Source organism: Suricata suricatta, chromosome 9 (genome assembly GCF_006229205.1).
Source record: "Suricata suricatta isolate VVHF042 chromosome 9, meerkat_22Aug2017_6uvM2_HiC, whole genome shotgun sequence".
NCBI classification, from domain to species: Eukaryota; Metazoa; Chordata; class Mammalia; order Carnivora; family Herpestidae; genus Suricata; species Suricata suricatta.
In genome coordinates this window covers 113060872-113084299 of record NC_043708.1, presented here as the reverse complement: position 1 = coordinate 113084299, position 23428 = coordinate 113060872, and the positions used below count along the sequence as shown (strand labels likewise).

At 44.3% G+C, this 23428-nt stretch overlaps 2 protein-coding genes across 3 annotated transcripts in view; one reads left to right on the top strand and one right to left on the bottom strand.

Annotated features, from left to right (window-relative positions):
• TMEM266 (transmembrane protein 266) overlaps positions 1 to 1533 on the top strand; it is a 66058-nt gene extending 64525 nt beyond the window's left edge. Inside the window, exon 11 of the mRNA XM_029952273.1 lies at positions 379 to 1533. Within this exon, the coding sequence (XP_029808133.1) occupies positions 379 to 974 (596 nt within the window). The 3' untranslated portion in view covers positions 975 to 1533. The remainder of the gene's footprint in view (positions 1 to 378) is intronic.
• Positions 1534 to 11389: 9856 nt separating this feature from the next.
• Positions 11390 to 23428, bottom strand: part of ETFA (electron transfer flavoprotein subunit alpha) — an 86010-nt gene continuing 73971 nt past the window's right edge. For both annotated transcript variants that reach the window (XM_029951948.1, XM_029951949.1), the window contains exon 12: positions 11390 to 11798. In XM_029951948.1, the coding sequence (XP_029807808.1) occupies positions 11760 to 11798 (39 nt within the window). In that variant the 3' untranslated portion in view covers positions 11390 to 11759. The remainder of the gene's footprint in view (positions 11799 to 23428) is intronic.

Sequence of the window (23428 nt, the reverse complement as noted above, 5' to 3'; positions counted from 1 at the left end):
GCTGTGGTTTAACTGAATCAACAAAGGTCCATGGCAGATCAGCCAGATACTCTGCTCCCAGGCATTCAGTGGGCAGAACAGCTACCATCCATTCTAGGACACTGCTGACTGCCAGGCAGAGCACAGCCGTTTATGTAGATGCCACAGATCAGTTCTCACAGATGATGGACCAGTGCGTGTCCTGAGTCCACACCAGTTCACCAAGATGAGGGCAGGGCAGCAAACATTGGGAAATTGGACCACAGACCAAGACTCCCATGCCCCAGCAGAGCCCAGGCACTCTCACTGTCCACCATTTGGGTCAGAGCCACCCACATCAGGGCCTGCAGAGGTGTGGCAGAGGGAGATGTGTGACTGTCATCCCCTCCTTTCTTGCAGACAGTGGTGTCCCGGAGCCAGCCATGTGCATAGTCACCACAGCTGCCATTGACGTCCACCAGCCCAACGTCTCCTCTGACCTCTTCTCAGTCGATGTGCCCCTGAAGCTCAGCAGCAATGGCACTCATGCCAGTGCCACCTCCGAGAGCGCCTCCCGCTCTGCTCACAGCTCTGTCACCCGGGCCCACAGCGACAGCAGCCAGACACTGGGCTCCTCCACAGACTGCAGCACCGCCCGTGAGGAACCGTCCTCAGAGCCCAGCCCCTCTCCTTGGCCACTGCCTCCACCACCCCAGCAGCAGATAGCAGAGGCCACGGTCCAGGACCTGCTGTCCTCCCTGTCAGAGGACCCCTCCCCGTCACAGAGGGCCTTGGACCCAGCCCCTGTCACTTGGCCCAGCCCTGTGGTCTCGGCCCAAACCAGCCCCGAGCTGGAGCACAGGGTAAGTCTTTTCAACCAGAAGAATCAGGAGGGCTTCACTGTCTTTCAAATCAAGCCTGTCATCCACTTCCAGCCTGCCGCACCCATGCTGGAGGAGAAGTTCAGATCTTTGGAATCCAAAGAGCAAAAGTTGCACAGGGTCCCTGAAGCCTAGAGCCTCCAGGTGGGCTGGGTGGGAGGAGGGCCGAGAGCTATCTGGATGCTCTCCTAGAGCCCTGGAGGCCACCAGGGGCACCATGCAGGGCCCAGGGGCCCACCTGGCCTCCCTCAGGGTGCTGCCTGCCCCCAGGGAGGTGTCACCAGGCCAGGAGGCCACATGCCTCAGACCTCAAAGCCCAGAGCTGGCACCTCCTTGGGCCCTGCTCAGGGGAGGGTGGTGCTCGTGGCTGGGGTCTTTTTAAACCATTTCTATAAAAACCAGCCTGTGGCCCAGCTTCAGCAGGGTAGAGGGCAGGGGCAGCCCAGCCTCTTCCGTTGCCTTTGTTCCTGGCGCCCACCCTGGACCCTTGGGAACAGCACTGTGAGCAGGGGCTATCTAGCCCCACCCCCAAGCCGTCTTTTCCGGGAATCCTGGGTGGAGCCGACAACAGTCCTACAAAGACCACCATCTGAGCCTATCATTCATCCTCATTCTCTCATTCTGGCATGAGCATTTTCTGAGTCTTTTCTGGACAAGTCTAGTTTTCACCTTCATAGGACATAATGGTATGAATCTGGAGGTGGGTGGGAGGGTCAGGGTGGGTGTGGGGGGACAGCTGTTTTCCAATCTTGGCTTTAATAATAAAAACCAACTGCACTGAGACTTCTCGTTGGCAGAGGTTTTCCTTTGCAATCGCTAGCCCAGGGGATGAACCCAAGTGGGTTTGGGTTGGTCTGGCTTGGTGTAAAGCCACCCAGGTAGGCCCAAGCCCCACCCAGCAGCTCTGAGGCCTCTACAGTGTGGAAGGAGCCCTGGACCCCAGGCCGGAAGTTCTCATACTGCCTGGCTGTGTGACTGCACTGGTCTCTTCCTGCTCCTTCATCTCCCCAGCAAAACAGAGCTCGGAATTTTGCCTTCCTTGCTGACACCACCATTTCCCACACCCAGTTCCCTGACCTGGGGACCTCAAACTCTGAAGGGCCACAACTGAGTCAGTATCTTGCCTGGAGCCTGCTCTTCCTCCCAGGTTCCCAGCTGGGGCACCATCCTCCCCCCAGCTATTACCACACATGGCATGGGCATCGGTTGCTCCCTCCTCATCCCTCACAAGCAGTTGTGAATCCTGGCCACTCTGCCCTTCAGAGCACCTGCCCTAAACTCCCTCACAGCTTTGCTGAGGCCCAGGTGCACCCACGGGTTCCACATTCTACTAGTGGGTCCTCCCAGGCTGATGAGCCTGGTGGGTGTCCCCCTCACTGAAAAGCCTCCAAGGGATTCTGTGTTTATAACTGCTGTGTTTTGTTTTATATGTACACAAAAGGGAAGACTTAATTTCAAGGGCTCCCATTGCCCCAACTGAACGTCTCAGCGTGTTTATAGCCACTTCTGCTTACCTGTCCCTCTGGCTACCCTCTCACCCTGTTCTTTGTCCCTCTATCTTTAAGTTGTTCTCACTGTGTCTCACTAGTCCCTCACTATAGGTCAGGGTGTCCTTAGGACTTCTGTGTCCTCACATGGACTCATCATGACAGTGAAGTGGTCCCATGGCTGGGTCAGCATCTGCTTCCCTGCCTGCTTCCTCTTGGTCCTCAAAAACAGGGAGCAGGCCTGAGTCCCATTAGAACCCCAGAACTGTGCACAAAAGGTCACAAGCTTAGGCAGAGCCACTTGGGAAAGAGAGCTAAACTGTCAGGTGTGACCACATGCAGGCAAAGGGCATCCGCTTGATTCCTGGGGAGACGAAAGGTGTTCAGTTGGGCCATTTGGGAGGAGTAATCAGAGGCATTCTGGGTGACTAGCAGTGTCATTACAGCTTCCATTACTGAGCACTCTATTAGGGCCTCTACTGGAGCTCTTTTAATCCTTCCAACAATCCTGTGAGGCCAGTACACTTGCCACATTATACAAATGGAAGAAACTGAGGTCCAGATAAGTTTAAGAGACTTTCCTGAGGTCAGACACTAATACAAGAGGCACTGGAGCCCAGATCCACCTGGTAGTGTGTTACGTGCTAGGGCTCCCAGCTTTCAGAGCTTTTGGAAGCAAAGTGGTACTCTCTGCTTTTGTCACATGATGGATGGAGGGCATTACATGATCTATCATTTCTAGGGTAGGAGCCACAGGGGTCTGTAACTAGTGGTCTGCACCTGCTGGACTAGAAACAGCTGATGTCCGCAGCCAGGCCAAGCTTGCTGAGCTCCCGTGGCCCCAGCTGGCCACCCCAACAGGTGCTGGAGCCTGCCCTGCACCGGAGGCAAGCCCCACTACCAGCCAGCACTCACCTCTGCTCTGGACTTCTGCTTCAGAGAAAATCACAGGACAGGGATGAGAGCATTGGGGTAAGATGCTAGGCAAGTGGGATCTGCTCTCTGCCTGTTTCCCCATCTAGAAATGGGGTTTACAGAAGAGCTCTACTTTTGAAAGCTGATTTCTTAGGGAATCTACAAACTACTGTGAGGTGAAATCCTGCCTGGGCACTCAATGTTGGCTTCATGCCTGAACAGGCAGTACCAGTGTTAGAATTGCCCCATGGGCCAAATAAACCGAGTACAAAGATACCTAGAGGAGGTCCTTACCTCTCACAGGACAGAGCCCACAGTCACAGCATTACAGGGTGCACACAGATGGTGGAAGCCATTTGCTTGCCTGGGGACAGGCACGGGGTGGAGCCCCAAGGCCTGGAATGCAGGAGGAGGAGAGTAAAAGCTTTGGCTTTCACTGCTCCCCGGGGTGCCATAGCCCAGAGTTATGGTTGGTCGGCAGCTGGGGGTTGGTGGAGATGGAGCCTGAGGCCTGGGAGATTTGCAGCCCCAGGAGATGCTTTCCCCTTACTCATCCACCCTTTCACAGCGCCCACGCTGGTGCTGTCCCAGAAGGGAGGAGAGCTTGGGTAACAGTCACTGTCTCTTATGAGCCAATGAGTGGGTGGTAACAATAATGGCTCCCATTTATTCACTTCCTGTTGTCACAGGTGCTCTCTGCAGGCTTCCCTCTTTATCACAGTCTGCAAAGTGGCATTATTTTCCTTGCTTTCCAGAGGAGAAAATGGGCACAGACAGATTGATTAAAAATGACTTGCCCAAGGGCACATAGCTAAAGTGGTAAATTACTGGCAGGATTCAAACCCGGGTCTATCTTGGTCAGATGCCATGCTGGATGGGCTGGAATGAGCTTTCTGGAATTAAACTGGGTGTCAAGAGGAGAGCAGGAGCTAGGGGCACCTGGGTGGCTCAGTCACACCTCCCACTCTAGATTTCCATTTAGGTCATGATCTCACTGTCTTGAGATAGACCTCTGTGCTGGGCATGGAGCCTGCTTAAGATTCTCCCCCTCTTCACCCCCATCCTTCCCCTGCTTACACATGCTTGCACTCTCTTTAAAAAGAAAGAAGGAAGAAAAAGAAAGAAGGAAAAAGGGGCGGTGTGGGGGGTGGTGGGGATTAAGGAGATAGAAATCAGGACTCAGCCCTCTGGCCATTCATCAGCCCACATGGCCCTCTCAGCCTGGAGGGACCAGGCCACTGTGTCTGCAGAGTGCCACTGCCATGGCCCCTCTGGCAGAGCCAGCCTCCCTGCTCAGTCTTTCCACCAGAGCTGGAGATGACCCAATCCTGTGACCAGGGTGCCACCCTGATATGAGGACAACAAGGCCCAGAGCTAGCAGTGCTACTGGGCAGCTCACAGCAGAGCTGGGCCAGAGCCCTGCAGACCTGCTTCAAAGTCCGCCCAGGCCTGGGGAGCTGCAAGGTCTTCCCCTCCTGAAGGACGGACTGGCCCCCCTCCAGCCAGCCCAGTGCAAGGCGTCTAATCCAAACCTTGGCTTTTCAGATCAAGTCCACAGCTGTAGGGGTTTTCTGCATGACAAGAGACTAGTGGCCTGCCATTCTCTTTAGTGTGGTGGGTAGTCATTCCATCCATGACTCTCATCAGGAACTCCTTTCTCGCTCCAAGACAGCGTCTGACTGAAGCGCTTGTTCTGGTGTTGCCTCCATGCTCCTCTCCAGTGCAACTTTCTCATCTCTAAAGAGAAAAACTAAGAGTGGGTGCTCTACTCTCTGAGCTAGAGAGAGCCTCAAATGAGATAAGGTCCAAAGAAGCCTTCCTAAAACAGAGTTTCTTACTAACTAGTCAACAAAATACTTGTGTAGAGTTGCTTAACAAGGGCACCCAACAACTCTAGGGGCTGGCATGGTTAACCCCAACTTGAATGGACTTCTCAAGACTGGAGGGAAGTCAGGATCACTCCACCTCTACCTTTCACCTCAGGTGCTGTTCTACATGAAGTGTGTGTCAAGGCCCAGGCACCTGGATTCTCAGCCATTTCCAGTTAAATGGCTCTAAGTGAATCCCTGGACCCACTTCCTCCCCCTGTACAAAGGGAATAATAACTCCTGGCCTCCCCGCCCCCATGAGGGTTGCTGGGATAGCTAATGACATAATGGAAGGGAAAGCCCTTTGAGAATGTGTCAAGGGAGACACAAACAGAAACCATCCTTAATAATAGATGCCTGGGGTGTTGCACTGCCTGCCCATGTTTAGCACTTCCGGGGAAGGCTCTGAAGGAGATGCTCAGTTTCATTTGCTGCAGCTGCCAGTGTGGTGTACGGAGGTACATGGGCGCCGACAGGGCGAGCCTGCCCCCCAGCCCCACGGCCAGCCCAGGCACTGCCTGCCCTACAGAGTCATCCCTGCTCGCACATCCCCAACAGTTCCTTTGTAAGTAATGCCTTGAAGTCACCCTTAGTTAAGAGAGCACTGCTGTTCTCCAGACAGGAAGCACCTTATCTGCCTTCCTTCCCCTTCTCCAGTACAAGCTAAAAACCTGTTTTTCTGACAAACTAAGGATTTTTTTTCACTCCAGTGCTGAGAAGTTTGGTATTGTCTCCTGGCGAATAGTTAATTCAATTATCCAAATACAATGATGGAACATTTGCTGCTGAATTTATTGCACGCTACCAAAGAGACCGCGCTAGCAGAATCTCATGCAGAGCCCTAGGCTACAACATAGGGGAGCAGGCTGCCTATTCATCCTGAAACAAGCAAATGAAATTGACTACCCTGGAGATCAATCAGGACATTAAACACTGTGATGAATGTGGAAGAATCCTTCAGGGTCTGAGATTTACGGGGCACCTTTCACCAAGCGCTCTAGGAGCCTCTTCAACATCAATTACGCCTCATAACTAGGTAGGCTCACCTCTGCCTCCACTGCATAAAGAAGGGACGTGGGGTTCTGGGTCCTGTGTTTGCTAAATGTTGCAGAAGATAGCCAGTGTGCAGACCTGATCCAGATTCTAGTACAAAGACCTCGGCTTCCCTGAGCAAAGACTGGTTCAGAATGGAAGAATGTCAGGCTAGACGGGGATTCAGGACTGGGGTCCAGAGTCTGTCGTGTTCTTGGTGTTTCTGTTCCTTGCCCTTGCTGGGCCTTCTGCCTGGGATGCACTTCTTCATTGGTTATTTTGACAGCTCCCTCTGAACTCGGCTCAACTGTCTCATCTTGTTCCTCTCCACATCAGCCTGCTTCAGCCAGGCTGCATTCATTAGATATGTCCACTGTGACCCCAGAGAGGACAGGACATGTAGTTGAGAGTAGAATTTGGCCTAAGGTGACCATTTACTAGTCATGAATCCTTGGTCAAGTGTTTTAAGTTCTGTAGGCATCGGTTTTCTCATCTGGAAAGTTGGGACCCCTACTACACCTTGTGGGATTAGGAGGAGAGAACGAGGTAATATATGTAAAGGGCTCAGCAGAGCATCCTGGGCATAAGAAGGTCTCAAAAATAATTTTTGTTTCCAACTACCTAAGCTGTTTGAGATCTGCCAAAATGTACACAGATTAAAGATGCCTGAAAGATTACCAAGTTCAATGATATGAAGCCCCAAAGAAGGGACATGACCAGGTTGCCTGTGAGGAAGTAACAGAACCAGGATAAGAACACACGTGTCCCTGTGACCAGCCCACTCAGTGTTTCAGTCCTGAACTGTTCAGCCCCCAGGTCCCATACCCCAGTGTTCCCCATGCAACCCCACACTGGGAAAGAAAACAGCCCTCCGAGTTGGTGAGAGCACAAAAAAGTCAGTAGGAAACCTGCCTTTACCCACCAGACCAGTTGCAGGAGGCAAAGACCAAAATCCAGACAACTGAAGCCTCAGTAGGACCTGACCCCGCACCAATCTAGGACCCATGGCAAGTAAATACCAGCTTCCTTCCCAATAAATTCGCAATTCCACCTCCGTTCCATGCTTCTAATGACAAGCTCACTGTTTGGAGGCAATGCCAGCAGGAAAGTCCTGGAGAAGCTGGGCGACGTTGGGAGGCAGCCTGGTGCGATGGAATCCAGACCCGGGGTCCCCTTTAGACTGTACATTTCACTGACTGAGCCTCTCTGGTCAGTTACCTCTCAGCCCATTTGTTCGTCTAGAAAGCAGAGATAACCATACTCATTTGGGAGAGTGTTGTATTGAAGAAGGACATATAATGCACCTAGTAGATTCTTAATAAAAAATATTTGCCACCAATTCTGGTGTGTTCTAGTTTCACCATTTGCTTTGTGACCTGGGGCAAATCACCCTTTCCACCTCTGATGGGGTAACTTACATGAAAGTGTTTTATAAACTAACAGTTATCAGCAACTTTTCACTTGTGCTCCCCACAAAACATTTTTTAAAACCTAGGGCACTATGAAATTGTGGCAGTATATCACCCTGTTTGGGCTTTTTACAAGGTTATCAGTCAAACCTTCTCTAGCTCAGCAATAACTAACCAAATCCATCTGTTGTAATCAGTGTTCTTTGGGTTTCCCAGCCTTTTAAGCCCACTTTTATGTAGACCAAGACAAAAATCCCTCGTGAGAGACAGCGTGAAATGCAACCAAGCTGATCATTCCTTTCAGGAAGATAGCAGAGAGCACTTACGGCTGGAGTTGTAAGCGCTCCAGCCCGGTACAGACACGCCTGGCTCCGCCGGCAGTGCGGCTCCCACACTATCCCGGGAGGAAGAGCCAGCCCCGCGCTCTACCAGCCTCGCCCACAGCAGTGGACCCATTTCCACTGTCTCCCGGGACCCATTCTGCGAACAAAGAGCTTTCAGCCAAACCCACCTGGGGCATAAGGCCAGAGGATTCCTGCAACAGCCTCTCAATCCCTTCCATCTTCTCCATCTATCCATCCTGAATATACCAGGTTAGATTATTCCCCTAGGTCAGGCTATGGGACCCTTCTCAAAAAATGTCAATGGCTCCCTGTTGCTAGGAGGGTGCTTAAGACCTGCTCAGGTGGCAAGGCCTCAGGAGGTCAGGTAGCACTTTGTGGAACATTCTTGATATACGAACATATACTTTAATGTTTTTAACGTTTATTTTTTAGAGAGAGTGCAAGCAAGGGAGGGACAGAAAGAGAGGGAGACAGAATCTGAAGCAGGCTCCAGGCTCTGAGCTGTCAGCACAGAGCCTAATACAGGGCTTGAACTCACAAACCCCAAGATCATGACCAGAGCAGAAGTCAGAAACTTAACCGCTTAACTGACAGAGCCACCCAGGCACCCTGATATATGGATATATTTAATTCTAACATATAAACATGGGATAATTACCACCTAGCAGAGGGTATTTTAAAGTATTCAACAAATGTCCACTAAACAAAAGCTACAGTTATTCATTTGCTACTTGTCCTCTCACTTTGGAATCTGCTTATATTCCTAAGGAGACAAGGGATAACAGCCACCAAACTTTTAGGGGGGAAAAAGTATGCAAGACTTGGGATTGAGAAAATTCTAGTGATTTTCCCTGCAAATCAGGAAAAGACCGCTATACCTTTCATAGTACCATTCCTGGTCCAGCTCCTGAAATGGCAGTGTTCCTTGAGGGCAAAGTTTGAGAACTACTAAACTATGAGGAAAAAGTCCAAATTCCTCAGCCTCTATCAGTCAATGGCCTCCACAATCTGGCCTTAATTACCTATCATCCTCCACCCCTTTCCTGACTCCCCCCTCAAACTCGTCTCTGCCCCCTGACCACTTCAAGCCTCTATGTGAGCTCTGATCTGTTTCCACTTCTACTCCACACACTGGTACCAAAGCCTCTACCCCAGAAGGAAGGACGGGGCTGGCCCACCAAGGAAGCGCCCTCTGTATGTGCTGCTCACACAGTCTGCTTTCCTGATCACTCATGGAAGCTGTCACATCTTGAGGGGAAGGCTGTGTCTCCAGAAGCCTGTACTCTCGGGGCCCAGCGGGATGCTACTTCAGGGCAATGGCTGGGCCAGACTCTTCTAGGTGTTTACTCCATAGTCCCGCGCAGCAAAGCCAGTGAGCCAGAGAACCCAGCAGGGAATATCCCCCCCAGTTCTGCTGAGAGATCTGCACTAGGGAAAATGCTGGATTTAGTGCTGTCTCAACTAATGAAAAGCTGAGATCAGGCTCTCTCTCTAGCATGAGACAGTCATTTGCTTGATCTAGATGGCCTCAAGGACCTATTCAGCTCTTTGCTCACAGGGCTGCCGTTTGACGTGTATTTCTGCCTTCTCAGGGTTTGGCCAAAGTAATCAAGCTGCCCAACTCCCAAGGGCTGTATTAGGTTAACCAGAGACTTCAAAAACTAGGGAGAAAATCAGAAACACACACACACAGAAAGCTTTCCCCACACTACTTCCAGCTGCCGTTCTGGGTCCTCAAGCCTGATATAGACGCAGAGTCATTAGGAGCTGACAGCTTGGTGTCCCACAAAGGATAAAAAGAACATCAAACTGCACCTTCTGGCATATATTGTAGTTTTAACAATTTGCCTCTGCCTCACACAGCTGCCTTTTTAAGGTAAACTCTAAAAAGGCACTTAGAGGGGCTTCTGAGTTGAATAAAATCCTGCTGGAGACACAAGCCCAGACCACCATCTCTCCTTCCCATCTAGGATCCTGAATGTGCGCCCTGCCCACCTGGCACCAAGCACTCAGAGCCCTTTCCCGGGAGGTTTCTGGGCAGTAAGTCTCCCTGTTTCTTGAGCCAAGGTGAGGCAGAAACCTACACTGATGAAACCACAGCTCTGAACCCAGACTTCCTGGCTTCAAATCCTGGCACTCAGGTGCAGGCTATCTGAACCTCACTCACTGTGCCGTGCCTTCCTCATCTGTAAGAACACGGACAGTAAGACCATCCATCCTACAGGGTGCTGTGAGGACTGAAGGTTTAGTATGTGTGAAGTGTTCCACAGGTGCCTATAGTAAGCGGGGTACTTAATACTATCATGGAGGTGGGCCATGTGGTCTCACGGGAGGAAACCTGAGACCAATCAGCTCCACTCTGAGGCTGGGAACCACGCAGACGTGCCACCTGGGACTGGTCCTCCCTGAGCCAGCACACCCTGCACTAGGGGTCCCTCTGTACCTGTCACCTCTCCTATCCCCAAGGTACCGTGTCCAACAGGGTAAAGAGAGAGGGCCCTGAGCAAGGTTGGCTCCCCTGGGAAGAGCCTGTGGCCTTGGACAAGTCTTCATTTTCTTCACTACTTCTCTGCGCTTCAGTGTCCCACGCTCAACCCCTGACATTCTAGAATGCTGTGCTTCGTTTTATTGCCACCTTCTCATCCTATTAGGTTCAAGAAGGCTGAAATGCCAGAGACCTTTAACTTCTAAAACTGTTTCATAGCAAGTGATTATGACACAAATCAGTTCAATTAGTTGGCCCCAGGCTGGCCACATAAAGGGCCTGGCGGACAACCTCCGCCCATCCCCTCATGTACGACTGGCCTCTTCTCATCCACCTCCTGCTACGTCCTCATCCTGTCACCACTGTGACTGCCGCCGCTCTGCTTCAGGCGCAGCTGTCTTCATTCTGCTTGCCCACTGACTCCTGGCTTTTACAAGACCCCAAATAACTGCCTGCACCTTCTTCCTGCAGGAAGGACCTCAGCCTCACTCTGCTCTCGGGCCAGCACTCACACCCTAGCCCCTGTGGCACTCTCCATCTCAGCCAGGCCCTAGGGCGGCAGCGTGAGAGTGCCAGAGCCAGCCATACCTGTAGGCATCTCACATGCCTGGCTGCTTTCTAAGAGAACCCAAAGGAAGCATCAGGAGGACCAGAGAAAAGCCAAAGCATTCTCTGAGCGGGATTTTAAATATTTATAATATCGAACTATCTGTTAATGAAAGAGGCCACACTGTGTCAAAGCCACCCACCCCCACCCCTCTCCTGTGGAGACACCGGTCCCGCACACTGACTGAGCTTCAAAATGAAATGGACAATTAAATTAGCTTAAGTCAACTAAATACATTCAGCAGAAACAGGTTTAAGTCAGGTCTGCTTTTGTCATATTAGTTATGGTTTTCTGAAGACCGATGTATACTTAAGATAATACTCATGCTTTGTGGCCATGCTTTTTAAACTGAATTTGCCAATCTAGTTCCTTTCTCTCAACAACCATATTAAGATGATTCATCTGGTGGGAACATTCATGTTTATAATCTTGCATAAAACAGAGTCCTCCATGAACAAGACAAGCGAAAAAAAATAAATTTTTACACCTTTTCTTAAATGTTCTTTCTTTACAAAGGTAGACAAATTTCTGGTAGTAATTTTAAAGCTGCAGAAATGTTTTATTATATACTTTATTACAGAATTAGAAAATTTCAAGAAATAATTGGAACCCCAAATAATTAAAAAGAAATATAATAAGAGGCTCATAAAAGAGCATTCTGGCATATGTGAGAATTTTTTCTTAAATTACAAAATTTAGCTCTCCATACTTTCTGATGAATTTCTATTTCAACTGAATACTTCTACATATTTTCCTTCTTGAAATATGAGAACTCATTTTTTCTTCAACAGCTCAGTCATTTCAGGAACTACCTGCAAAAAAAAAGAAAGTAATTAAGCACCTTGAGCCTTTAGTGTGCTATGGTCACAGCTCCTTAAGAAGTACACAGAGGCTACAAGAAGCCACACGCATCACTGCTGAGGCAGGAGGTGCCACCGCCCTCCACAGCTCCCCACTCGGTTGGACTCCCTCCCATCTGTGAGAAGACTACACACCTTTGAAGGCAGAAGCCACCCGGACACACGGCCGGCAGGACCACTGGCCCACGCACTGCCTAGGAATCTTTCTGACACAACCACAAACCTTACAAAGGCACCACAGAAACAGGAGTCCAATTTTTCTCTTGTGAGGAGAGTAGTGTTATTTTTTACCTTCATGTTTTCTGTCTCCCTCTACTGTGCCTGCAAAGTCCACATCAAAGTTCTTCCCTAGTTGTGACTCTTGCTGGCCCCCCAGCATTTGCTGTCGCACTGTTCGTTTGCTCACCCATCTTTCCTTCCACACACACTACAGTTGCCTCTTCAGCACATGTTACCATCCTTCTGTACATAAAAATAGGCTGCACGGCAAACGTTCAATGTCACCATTCTTTATGAAAATAAAGGCCTTGTGCTGATGCAATGTCTGGTCAGCAGAAATATAAGAAACCACAGCAAAGGAAAACTGATGGGGTTGGCTCCCATTTTAAAAAGGATTCATTACTAACCCTTAGTCTTGGCAGTTCAGTGGCTGCAAGTGGAGCTCCCGGTGTGAAGCTGCTTTCTGACAGCCCGGACAGCAGAGGAGGCAGTGTGTGGGGACTGCAGGAGAGGGTCACACGGAGCCCACCTGAAAACTAGCTGAGCCACTTGTGTGAAATATCAATTACCCACGCTTCTACGGGGCTGTCGGCTGTCCTAGCTCAGAGAGATCCCAGTTGAACTCGCCACTGATGAATATAGCCTCTCAATTATTTAAGAGAGCTACATTTCCATTAGGTGGAAATAATGTGTTCGTACAAAATTTATTAAGGAAATTGTCGACATGTTGTTTCTTCCGAATGTCACTTTGTCTCCAGCCTATTAAAAGGCCCCTGTTTACCACGGAGCCGGCGGGCATTAGCTCAGGGGCAGCTCTGAGTGCTGGCACCGCTTGTCCCAGCGTTCCTCGGCGCAGAGACCATGAGCTTATGCCAGTCACACAGATGACATGCTAAACAAGCCTCACGGGGGACCTACGTGTTTCATGAAAAATAGGCTACAGCCCAACTTCTTTTAAATGAAACAAACATTAACTTTAAAATTTTTAAAAACTTTACAGAATGCTGCCCAAAAAAGGGCTAAGGGGACTTTGTTGATCATCTATATCCTTTTTTTATGAGATCAACCTCAGACTTTCCAAGCATACCACACAATGCCTTAGTAAGGGAAAAGAAATGCCAACATTCAGTGAACCTGATTCTTATTTTCATTTTAGAGACTGTAGAGGCAGCTCCCCCTATTCAGTAAGACTAAATGAAAGTAAATTTACATTTAAAATAAGATAATCTCAGATGCAGAGAAGGCTCTTGACAAAATACAGCATCCTTTCTTGATAGAAACCCTTAAGAAAGTAGGGATAGAGAGATCATACATTGAGATCATAAAAGCCATATATGAAAGACTCACTGCTAATATCGTCTTCAATGGGGAAAAACTGAGAGCTTTCCCCCTGAGATCAGGAACACGACAGCAACGTCCACTCTCACCACTGTTCTTCAACACAGTATTGGAAGTCTTAGCCTCAGCAGTCAGACAACACAAAGAAATAAAAGGCATCCAAATCAGCCAGGAGGACATGAAACTTTCACTCTTCACAGATGATATGATACTCTATAGGGAAAGCCCAAAAGATTCCACCCAAAACTGCTAGAACTGATCCATGAATTCAGCAAAGTTGCAGGATATAAAATCAAAGCACAGAAATCAGTTGCATTCCTATACACCAATAATGAAGCAACAGAAAGAGAAATCAAGGAATTGATCTCATATACAATGGCACCAAAAACCATAACATACCTAGGAATAAATCTAACCAAAGAGGTGAAAATTCTATACACTGAAAACTATAGAAAACTTATGAAAGAAATTGAAGACACACAAAAAAAGGAAAAATATTCCATGCTCCTGGATAGGAAGACCAAATATTGTTAAAATGTCAATACTACCCAAAGCAATCTACATATTCAATGCAATAACTATCAAAATAACACCGCATTTTTCACGGAGCAAGAACAAACAATCCTAAAATTTGTATGGAACCAGAAAAGACCCCAAATAGCCAAAGCAATGTTGAAAAAGAAAACCAAAGCAGTAGGCATCACAATCCTGGACTTCAAGCTGTATTACAAAGCTATAATCATCAAGGCAGTATGGTACTGGTACAAAAACAGACAGATCAGTGGAACAGAATTGAGAACCCAGAAATGGACCCACAAACGTATGGCCAACTTATCTTTGACAAAGCAGAAAAGAATATCCAATGGAATAAAGACAGTCTTTTCAGCAAGTGGTGCTAGGAAAACTGGATAGTGACATGCATGCAGAAAAATGAACCTGGACGACTTTTTTATACCACACACAAAAATAAACTGAAAATGGATGAAAGACCTAAATGTAAGACAGGAAGCTATCAAAATCCTCAAGGAGAAAGCAGGCAAAAACCTCTCTGACCTTGGGTACAGCAACATCTTACTCAACACGTCTCTGTAGGCAAGGGAAACAAAAAAGGCAACCAATAGAATTTGGGAGAAGATACCTGCAAATGACATATCAGATAAAAGGTCAGTATCCAAAATCTATAAAGAACTTATCAAATTCAACATACAAAAAACAAATAATCCAGTGAAGAAATGGGCAAAAGACATGAACAGACACTTCTCCAAAGAAGACATACAGATGGCCAACTGACACATAAAAAAATGCTCAGCATCACTCATTATCAGGGAAATATGAATCAAAACCACATTGAGATACCACCTCACACCTGTCAGAATGGCTAACGTTAACAACTTGGGAACAACAGATGTTGGTGAGGATGAGGAGAAAGAAGATCTCTTTTGCACTGCTGGTGGGAATGCAAACTGATGCAGCCAATCTAGGAAACAGTATGGAGGTTCCTTAAAAAATTAGAACCACCCTATGACCCAGCAATTGCTCTATAAGGTACTTATCCAAAGGATACTGGTGTGCCGTATCGAATGGGCACATGCACCCCAACGTTTGGAAGTACTATCAACAATAGCCAAAATATGGAAAGAGCCCAAATGTCCATCAATGGACGAATGGATAAAGAAGATGTGGAATATATTAAAAAAATGGATTATTACTTGGCAATCAAAAAGAATGAAGTCTTGCCATTTGCAACTATGTGGATGGAACTAGAGGGTATTATGCTATGTGAAATTAGAGAAAAATATCATATGACTTCACTCATATGAAGACTTTAAGATACAAAATAGATGAACATAAGGGAAGGGAAGCAAAAATAATATAAAAACAGGGAAGGGGACAAAGCATAAGAGACTTAAATATAGAGAACAAACAGAGGGTTGCCAGAGAGGTTGAGGGAGGGGGAGGGGCTAAATGGGCAAGGGGCTTAAGGAATCTACTCCTGCAATCATTGTTGCACCACATGCTAACTTGGATAAAATTTAAAAATAAATAAATAAAAATAAAATAAACACAAAAATAAAAATAAATCTAAAAATAATAAAATAAGATAATCTGGGGCACCTGGGTGGCTCAGTTGTCTGACTTTGGCTCAGGTCATGATCTCACAGTTGGTGAGTTCGAGCCCATGTTGGGCTCTGTGCTGACAGACAGCTCAGAGCCTGGGGCCTGCTTTAGATTCTGTGTCTCCTTCTCTCTCTGCCCCTTTCCCCCTCTCACTCTCTCTCTCAAAAATAACTAAAAACATTAAAATAAAAAAATAAAATAAGACAATCCGATAGAAATCACAACACAACTATATTTCACTTATTTAATAGTATTTCCCCATGGAAGATAAAGAAGTTCAGGCCTGATTCTTGCCCACAAGGAGTTCCACCCCCTGGTGGAGGGAAAAAGACAGAGGCCTATGAGCCACCCAATCAAAAATGTACTCACCTTACACTGTGTACATTACGCTTACATTACAGTGTTAAGATGAGAAGAACGTCACTAAATGCTCGAAATCCAGGAGTTCTAAGGAAAAGACTAACTGTGGACACTTAACACAGAAGAGAAAAGGATACTGGACAAAAACTGAGAGGAGGCGGACAGAGATAAACACTGCAGGTTCCCTAGAGAGAGACAGTAAAGGGATTAGAATGCTCTAATGAATAGCTATACTGGGGAGAGGTGGAAAAAGTGTAAAAAAACAGTGGTATGCAAAGTCCAATCAGTGGGAATAAAATGGTCTCTCCAACAGAGATGGTGCTTGGGATAACATGCAGAAGAATGAAAATGGAATGTCACCTCACACCATATACACAAATTAATTCAAAATGGATCAATGATCTAACTGTGGGGAGCTAAAACAATAACACTCTTAGAAGAAAACATCTTCATGACCTTGGATTTGGCAATGGACTCTTAGATATGACTAAAAAAAAAAACATAAGAAACAAAAGAAAATATAGATGAACTGGAATTCATCAAAATTTAAAACTTTTGCACAAAGGTCATTATCAAGAAAATGAAAGGACAATCTGCCTACAAAATGGAGAAAATATTTGGAAATTATAGATATGATAAGGGTTTAATATCCAGAATACATGAGAACTCCTACAACTCAAAAACAAACATTCAATTAAAAAATAGGCAAAGGATTTGGATAAACATTTCTCCAAAGAAGATACACAAATGGTCAATAAACACATGAAAATATGTTCAACATCATTAGTCATCAAGGAAATGCAAGTCACAACCACAAGGAGATACCATTTCATACCTACTAGGATGGTTCTGATTTAAAAATGAAAAGTAACAAGTATTAGTGAAGATGTGGAAAAACTAGAACATTTAAACATTGCTGAATGTAAAATGATGCATCCACTAAAGAAAGCAGTTTGGAGATTCTCTGAAAACCTACACACAGAATTACCACATTATCCAGCAATCCATAGGTATATGCCCAAAGGAAATCAAAGTGGAGACTTGGAACAGATACTTGTAGGCCTAAAATCACTGTATTGGATTAGACAAAAGTTTCACATATAGGACACTATAGGACAGGCAATAAAAGAAAAAATAAACTGGACTTCAACAAAATGTAAACTTGTATGCATCAAAAGACATCAAGAAAATGAAAAGACAGGAGCTCCCCTCTACTTGTTAGATGGGATGCTGCCTGATTCATGACTCATTTAATAAAGCCAATAACAAAAATAAGTAAATAAGCAAATTAACAAAGAAAGAAAAGAAAGAGGGAGGGATAAAGGGAGGGAGGGAGGGAGGAAGGAAGGAAAAAGAAAGGAAGGAAGAAAGAGAAAAGAAAACTCACAGAATGGAAGAAAATATTTGTAGATTATATATCTAATAAAGGACTTGTATCCAGAATATATAAAGAACTCTTACAACTCAACAACAAAAAGACAAATAACACAACTTTAAAATGGGCAAAGGATTTGCACAGACGTATCTCCAAAGAAGGTACATTATAAACGGTCGATAATCAACATGAAGAAATGCTCAACATCATTAGCTACCAAGGAAATACAAGTCAAGACCACAAGTTACCACATACCATTAGGAAGTCTATTACAAAAAAGATGGGACAGTAAGAAGTGTTAGTGAGTGCATGGAGAAACTGGAGTCTTCATATGTGTTATCGGTGGAAATGTAAAATGGGACAGTTTGACAGTTCTTCAAAATGACAGAAGTAGAGTTTTCAAGTGACCTGGAAATTCCATTCCTAGATACATACCCAAATGAGATAAAAACATACATGTCTGTATAAAAATTTAAATGCTCACGGTAGCATTTATAATAGCCAAAGAGTAGAAACAACTCAATGTCCATCAAATGATTAATGGATAAACAAAATAAGGCATAGATCCACACAATGGGTATTGCTTTGCACTAAAAGGAAATGAAAGTGCTGAGATAGGAGACAACACAAATGAATCTTGAAAACATTTTGCTAAGAAGTCAGCCACAGAAAGCTCATATATTACAGGATTCTGTTTATATAAAATGGTCAGGATTGGCAAATCCATAGAAACACAAAACAGTTAGTTGTTGCCAGGGGCTGGGGAGAGTGCAGAACAAGGAGTGACTGCAAATGAGTATGGGGTTTCATCTCAGTGTGATGAAAATGTTCTGAAATTAAACAGTTGATGGTTGCATAACTCTGAATATACTAAAACTCACTGAACTTAGCATTTTAAAAGGGTGAGATTTGTGATTTGTAAATTAAATCTCAGGAAAGCTATTAAAAACAACAACCATCAGGTGATGTTCTGTGCTCTGTCCCTCTGACTCCAATTATAATATTTACCATTTATTGCACACCTATTATGTACCTATATTAAAAGAAATACAAACAGGTAGGTTAATATTTAACTAAGATTATATTATGTACAGCATAATCTCATTTAACTTTCAATACAATCATATAAGTAAGCAGTATATTATTTATATTACTTTTGAGAAAGCTTACATTCAGAGAAATTAAGTAACTAGGCCAAGATAATGTAACCAGTGGTCAAGACAGAATCTGAATTAAAGTTCTTAACTACTGTACCATATTATTTTTCTTTCTTTTTTTTAATTATTCTTTAAACAGCTTTATTGAGTTATAATTTGCACACCACACAATTTAACCATTTAAAGTGTACAAGTCTGTTTTTTTTTTGTTTACAGTAGTTTTTGTTTACATATTTACAGATATAGGCAACTACCACAATTTTAGAACATTTTTATCACCTCAAAAAGTGAACCCTGTACAATTTAGCTACCCACTCTCATCTTCCCAAAGCATAAGCAACCACTAATATACTGTGTGGACAGATTTCCCTATTCTGGAATCATCTGAAATCATGGTCTTTAAGCCTGGCTTGTTTCGCTTAGCATAATGCTTTTAAGCTTCAACTATGCAGCATGTATCAGTCCATCATTGCTTTTTATGGCTGATTAATATTTAATTTTATGGTTATACTACATACACAAATAAATTTACAAATATATCTGATTTAAAGATGTTCAACAAAATAATAAATTGAACCCAAAAAGATATAAAAATAATTATATACCAGGACTGGTCTCTTCCAACTATGTAAGTCTTGTTCAATATTTAAATATCAATATAAACAATTATATTAAGAGGCTAAAGAACAAAATGGTATCAATTCTCACTGAAAAAGCACTTGAGAAAACCTACATGTGAATTTCAATAAAGGTGTTTTTTTTAAGTCTCAGTAAACTATGAATAGAGTTTGTTAGGTATTTTTACATCTATATTCATAAGAAAGATTGCTCTGTCATTTTATATTTTTTGTGAAGTGTTTGACAACTTTTGGCTTCAAGGTAGTATTAGTCTCATAGAACAAAGCTGAAGCTGTTCCTTCTTTCATTTTTCCAAGAGATTATATAGAATTAATATTCTTCTTTAAATGGTTAGAATTTGCCTTATGGTCCTGGGGCTCTTGTTACAGGCATGTATTTTATTGATATAATTCAAATACCATAAAATCCAACCTTGTAAAGTATACACTTGTGAATTAGTATGTTTACTGAGTTGTACAACTATTACAATTAATTTTAAAATATACTCATTTTTAAAAGAAAGTCTATACCAACTGGTATTCTCCTGCCCACCATGCTCCCCACTATATTCCTATGCAATCATAATCTACTTTCTATCTATGTTTATTCCTATTGTGGACATTTCACATAAATGGAATTATAAAATATATGGTCCTTTGTGACTGTCTTCTTTCATGTAATATAATGTTGTTAAGGTTCATCCATGTTGTATCATGTATCAGTACTTTACTGCTTTTAATGTTTATTTTTGAGAGAGAGAGCGTGATCAGGGGAGGGGCAGAATTATTTTTCTTATATTAAGAAAAAAACAACCTGTCATCTCTAACTCATGATTACTGAAGGATAAAATAAAATAACAAATACTAAGGAATATACATTTTTTACTTCAGACATGAAGTTCGGTGGACACCCATATCGCTTAGAGAATTATTAGTCATGTTATGTGTGATAGTTGGAAATTTAACAGTTTTACACAGAAATTTAGTCTAAAAAAGTCTTTTTTTACATAATTATTATTTGACTTAGGATATTTTCTTTCTTTCTTTCTAAAAGATTTTATTTTTTTTAAGTAATCTCTATCCCCAACATGGGGCTTGAACTTACTACCCTGAGATCAAGATCTGCATGCTCTACCAACTGAGCCAGGCAGGCACCCCTGACTTATAATATTTTCTTTAAAGTCTTAATCTGAAATAGATAATACTAACTCTCACTCATAATTTGCATAATTGTACTTAAGTATTTGATTTTTAAAAACTCTCTTAAACAATCTTTTTAATGTTTATTTTTTTAAGAGAAAGACAGAGCACAAGTGGGGGAGGGGCAGAGAGGGAGACATGGAGTCCGAAGCAAGCTCCAGGCTCTAAGCTGTCAGCTGATGGGGGGCTCGAACTCACGAACCCTGAGAACCATGATCTGAGCCGAAGTCGGCTGCTTAACCAACTGAACCATGCAGGTGCCCCAATATTTGATTTTTAAAAGACAGAGACTGGCCCTGAAGAGTACAGTCACTACACTACCTTGTCCATTTTTCAGTCAGAATTACTGCAATATTCATCTATGTTATACTCATTCTGATTTCAACTGACAAAACAAACTGATGGATATCGTCGAAGTTCCTGGAGTCTCCCAACGGTGCAGTCCTTTTCACTGTGACTTATTAAGGGTAAAGTAGTACTGAACCACCTAGCCATAGTACAGTCCCTGAGGAGACAGGAAGGCAGGGTGATGAGTGAAAGAATGGAACCAGAAGCCTGGCTTAGTTGTGCCAAAAACTTGCAGAGTAATTTCCTCAAATCACATGTCTTTGGGACACAGACAACTTAAAGAACATGACTTGCTGGTGTTACACAGGTAATAGCTAACAGGAGGCTGTAACTCAAGCAGTAGTCTGGTTTTTTTTAAGATTTTATTTTTAAGTCATTTCTACACCCAACATGGGGCTTGAACTTACAACCCCAAGGTCAGAGTCACATGCTCTACCAACCAAGCCAGCCAGGTGCCCCCAAGCAATATTTTTAATATTCTCATAATATAATCAGTTTCCCTAGACTGTTTTTTAAAGGATTAACTTTTCTCCCCTTATATTAATTAAAGGTATACAGAACTGCTTCAGAACTTCTGAGCAGGATGAGATAATCACTACTTTCATATAATTCGAGCTAAAAGCAAAAAAAGTTAGGTCTTAGTCCAAGACTAAGCCTATAAAATGTAGGCTTCTTAAAACACCAAGAATAACTTGAGAATCTCCAGCTGGAAATCAGCTAACTGAATGATTCTTGAGATCCCTTTCCACTACTACAATCCTAGGACTCTCACCAAGATACCTCTTGGCACACACATGCTCTCACTTGCTCACATACCTCTTTGTCTCTCTCTCATGTGAAACCTAGGAGCTGCCCTAAATGCAAGAAGGATAGTGTGTGTGACACCATTCCATCAGTAACTGCTACAAAGATGCTCCGCCCCAATGCAGGTGTCCACTGTATAAACATCACAAATTTCCAGCTGTCTCCACTTCATCCATTTATCAAATAAGCCCTGTCTGTAGGCTGCAACACACAGTACACTAACAGAAAGACATAAACAAAACTACTTGCAGATTGATTAAATAATGCAAATTTATTCAAATATTCTCTTGCAAAGCAAAAGGCAACTACAGTAGATGTCTGTTTGCAAACATGTCAACAGGGTTCAAAAGTGTTTAATTTCGTTTTTTTAAATTTAAAAGGTCTTTACCCCTTTACTCCTTCTCACTGGAGCTAAATGCTTGGTACCTGAATAAAGTTATCCTCGTACAGAGATACAAAAAATTTCTATTTTTCACACTAACTTTTCCTCCCACGGGTGTATATTAGTGGTCAAATGCCTGCCATTAATTACTATACTGACAGGGGCACCTGGGTGGCTCAGTTGGGTTAAGCATCCGACTCTTGATTTTGGCTCAGGTCACGATCTCATGGTTCGTGAGGTCAAGCCCCAGGTCGAGCTCTGTGCTTGGGACCCTCTCCCCTCCACCTCTCTGCCCTTCCCCTGCTCACCCACGCATGTGCTCTCTCTCAAATAATAATAAATTTAAAAATATACATATTGTTCTTACAAGGCTGGGCCAGGTAACAAGTGCAGCAGAATTACCTAAATCCTTCATTTCAACTACAGGACCCCAGGATTACTGAAGAGGGGCTGTACTCTTCCCAAGGCAAGATACAGGCTCTTTGAGGGGCAGGGTAGGGGGTAGTCCTGAAGGGAAGAATGCCCTATGAACACATACTTTAAAGTACAGACGTGTTCTCAAAGTACACTCACTAGTTTATGTGGATCACATACACTGCTAGTGGAGCCGTGCTAATGGGCCAATCCTCTTGCCAAGGGGACCACCCTGGCTCTATTCTCAGGCTGCAGCCTCTCTATTAAGGCCTTCAGTAACTCACTGTAATTCTATGAGGGATTCCTCAGCCTAGCAAACCTATTTCTCCCTGGGCTAGATGCTACTTTCAGAGCCTCGATGCCTGCATGAGTACTTTCTGCACAAGGCAACCTAGAAGTTTGTGGGCAGGCCCTGAGGGACAAAATGAGGCCAGGCAATACATGAGCTATCACCTTTAAATGTGGTCAAATGAGTATCAGGTGTACATCAATATCACTAAAGTAACCACTAATGGGTAGGGCAACTATGGGATGGTGGCAGGGTAGAAAGAACACTCAAAATGGGGAAGAGTATGAAGAGTGGGAAATAAGTGTTCTCTTGTACATTTATCAGGTTAGGAAAGCCTTTAGCTCTCAAGGCCTGACTTGTTGAGTCAGATAAACTGGACTTGAGTGCCCATTCTTCCCCTGAAACGCTATAGCATTGCTGACAAATCTCTGAATAAGGGTATCTGATGTGAATTTCTTTAAGGTACCTGTCAAATATGATTCTAGGTTATAATTACCTGAATCATTTCACATTGTATACTAACTATGCACAGAAGATGCCAAAAGCCATCTGGATATTTTAAAGATAATATGGACTATCTCTTTTAAGTTTATTTATTTTGAAAAAGAGAGCAAGCAGGGTGGGGCAGAGAAAGAGAGAGATGGGAGAGAGAGAATCCCAAGCAGGCTCCGTACCATCATAGAGCCCTATGTGGGGCTTGAACTCACAAACGATGAGATCATGACCTGAGCCAAAATCAGGAGTCAGACGCTTAACCAACTGAACCACCCAGTCACCCCTATAAGAATAATTAATGGCAGTCATTTGACTACTAAGATACACCCGTGGGAGGAAAACTTAATGTGAAAAACAGAAATGGCTCCAATGGACTCCCTCTTAAAGAGAAAGTTGTAATACTTTATATAAATGTCATGTATTTATCAAGACAACTTCATTCTGAGTAGTTCAAAACTGTGTACAT